General features: G+C 38.7%; 1 protein-coding gene across 1 annotated transcript in view; it reads left to right on the top strand.

The window, feature by feature from the left end:
• The window catches only part of LOC108694534 (transcription factor GAGA-like), an 8,538-nt gene that overhangs the window by 3,201 nt on the left and 2,189 nt on the right, over positions 1–3,148 (top strand). Inside the window, exons 5-6 of the mRNA XM_018204107.1 lie at positions 147–738; positions 1,906–2,285. Coding sequence (XP_018059596.1) covers positions 147–738; positions 1,906–2,285 — 972 coding nt within the window. The remainder of the gene's footprint in view (positions 1–146; positions 739–1,905; positions 2,286–3,148) is intronic.

Genomic DNA, 3,148 nt, shown 5'->3' with positions numbered 1-3,148 from the left:
GGAGAGAGAGAGAGAGAGAGAGAGAGAGAGAGAGAGAGAGAGAGAGAGAGAGAGACAGAGCGTGAGAGGGGAAACAAATTCAAACTAACCCAAAGCAACGTCAGTTCAGCCCTGTATGGTAACATTGTGTTTGTGTCTGTTAACAGCGGGTAACTGCCTGGTCGGAAACTACGCGAACAACCATCAGGGTGGCAGTCATTCACCGCGACTTCAAGAATCGTCCGTCGCGGACAATCATCAGGCGGCGCATCAGGATCACGTTGCGGACGAAGAGTCGCACTTGCATACGATGATGCCATTGCAATTGCACATACCGCAGTTCCACAGCTCCCTCAACATGGGCTTTCCACCTGGTATGGCGTTATCCGGCTTGGCGGCTACTCAGGCAGCATCGGCCAGTATGAATCAATCGAAGGCGCGTGGCGCCTCCGACTGCCCGGGCGTTTGTCCACTTTGTGGCGCGACCTTACGTCAGGCGAGGAATCTCCGTAGGCATCTATTGTCTTCGTGCAAATTTCGGTTTAACAACTCGGTGACGAATGCGATAACGACGACGCAGAATTCCGACGCGACAACAGTGGAGATTAAGCCTGAGATTGAGGGTTACAACGATCAATCGTCGATGACATATGGGACCGACGGCAGTAACGACTGCGAACAGATAGTCTGCAATCCCACCTTACCTTCACCAACGTCGCACGAGCCTGAAAGCGCAATATCATCGCCGAGGAGCATCCCGTCGCCGACGATCGCCAGATAAATGTACAGGGAACGGACTCACCGGGAGTATCGAGAGATGAACGTGTTGTTCGTTTTATAGTTAATTTTTTTGCGGATTTCGTTCGGTTGTCAGTTGTGTTACAGTGATACGTCACTCAAGATTGTGGTGAGTGGGTGCGACAGTAAAGACAGAGAGGAGAGATAAGATATTTTGCATTGTATAGTTACATATATATTAACGAAAGCGAACGGTTATTTGTAATTATTGACGTACACGTTATTTAACTAGGTCAAAAATTCGGAGTATATTTGCGCGTTTAGTTTTATACGAGAATCTTCCACCTTAGTATGTAAGATAGTACTGTAGGATTATAATTGAAGATTTAAGCATAATGAATGAAAAAAAATCTATCATGAAAATTATCATTATTCTTTTACCATTGGGGCTTACATGATAATTGGGGTTTCGTGCGATAGTGCAATTAAACTTCGTCCACTGCAGTTCGTTTTTACTGCCCCTTTAATTCCTCCTCTTACCATAGAATGGTCTAATAATAGTACGTTTCTAAGAACACTGCGCTTGTCTTAGCGCTGAGATACTGCCGTGTCTCCAGATACGGGCTACGTTTACGAATACCATTTTTCTAATGAAATCTTGCAACAGCCACAAAGTGAAAATTAATCGGCGCACATTCCTATTTTGTAATGGTAAGCTCTGCTGCGTACGTGGACTGTTGACAATAGAACATACACAAAACCACTAATACTTTAATTGAGAAAGAAATAAAATAACGGATATAACAATGTATTATCCAATTTTTCTTTTTCAATAAAGCGCAAATAAAATACGTGATTGTGTGTTGTGTTATTTTCCACAAAACACGTTATTTACGAGCTACCTGATTTGAAGAGTTTATTGTAACAATGAATAATCTGAGCTAATTCATATTTTGTAAAAACGGAGTAATGTAGATTAGCTCCACAACATACTTTTTCATCACTTTAATTTTAGAATTAATTGACTGATTTACTTCATTTTTTTTTTAATTTTAATATACTGATTAATCTACTGTTGTAGCAATTCCTTCGATTATTCCATCTATTTTTGTATCATATTAGACTGGATTATATGCATACGCTAGAGATATGTCTAATGCGAGATGTTCCTATCAGATAAGTTTCAAGTCTGTCTAGTTTCGAATTCGTTCTAGGGGATGGATTATCGAAAGCACGTAGTCTGTCCGATCAACCGGTGTCGTGTCCGCTGTGCGGCGCGATTCTGCGTCAATCGAGAAATCTCAGAAGACACTTGGAGCTTCTGCACTTCGGTCTGGGCAACAGTAATAAGTCTGGGATACACGCGAGGCATCGACGTGCGGCAGCGGTAGCGGCGGTCGCGGCGGCGGACAGGGCTAGTGATTTCGGCCTGTCATCCTTGGCGTGCGTTCGTCCCACTGCCAGACTGGACTCACATCTCGCCACGAGATCCTCTGAGGCCTCGGATTTTTCTATGGTGACACCCCTTGCCTCGTCTGTTAGTTCCGCTTCGAGCGTCAGTCTTCCAGGTGAAAAGTCTTCTGCAAGTTAGCCGGGTTTCAAAAATAAATAATCACAAATAAACGAAGAAGGCGAATGTTGATGCCTAATAACATTAGTTTATAAGATTTTGAGCCTGAATTTGTCGTTGAACTTTTCCATTGCAAAAAGCACTTTTTTCAATATGTAGTAATTTTATTGAAATATTATTAATTTTTGTTTCACGTATATAATTGTTTAAAATTCAACAGTAATTGCTTAATATATTTTTGTTCCAATACTCCTAATGTTTCTCAATTATTACAAATTATTATCAAATCCTGATGGAAATATTCGCCTTGTATATCATTTGTCGCACTCAAATTATTCGGAAAGAAATATTATATTAAAAAAAAAAGATACGCTATCTTAAAAATTAATATGCTATTTCTTATAAATTCGATGTGCTGAAATTTTTCTAGCAACAAATTCAAATTTAGTATTCTAAAATATGTTTTTAAAAAACTTGTTTCCTTGTACTAAAAATTAAACAAAATCTGTGAACAATATTTTTGCATGAATCTTATAATTTTTAGTTCAAACAAAGTGTGATCGATTATTTGTCAATTTTAAAACAGTCCTAAACTAAAGCTTTTTTGAGTAATTAATTGGGGCATAGTTTGTTTGATTTGAAAATCAAGTAAAATTCATAAAAAATATTAAGCATCAACATCTGCTTCGATTGAATATATCCTTCTCCGTTCATTGTGTTGAATATTTCTCAGTCAATTTTCACGTACTAAAAATATTTTATTTTTGAACGCTTATAAACACTTGTTATATACATATAAGCATGTCATTTAATTCGAATAAAATTCCTGAACTGGAATACAATTATAGAGAAAAAAATATT

This window comes from Atta colombica, unplaced genomic scaffold (genome assembly GCF_001594045.1).
Source record: "Atta colombica isolate Treedump-2 unplaced genomic scaffold, Acol1.0 scaffold12, whole genome shotgun sequence".
Classification (NCBI taxonomy): domain Eukaryota; kingdom Metazoa; phylum Arthropoda; class Insecta; order Hymenoptera; family Formicidae; genus Atta; species Atta colombica.
Note: the sequence above shows the minus strand (reverse complement) of the source record. Positions and strands in the feature narration are given on the sequence as shown.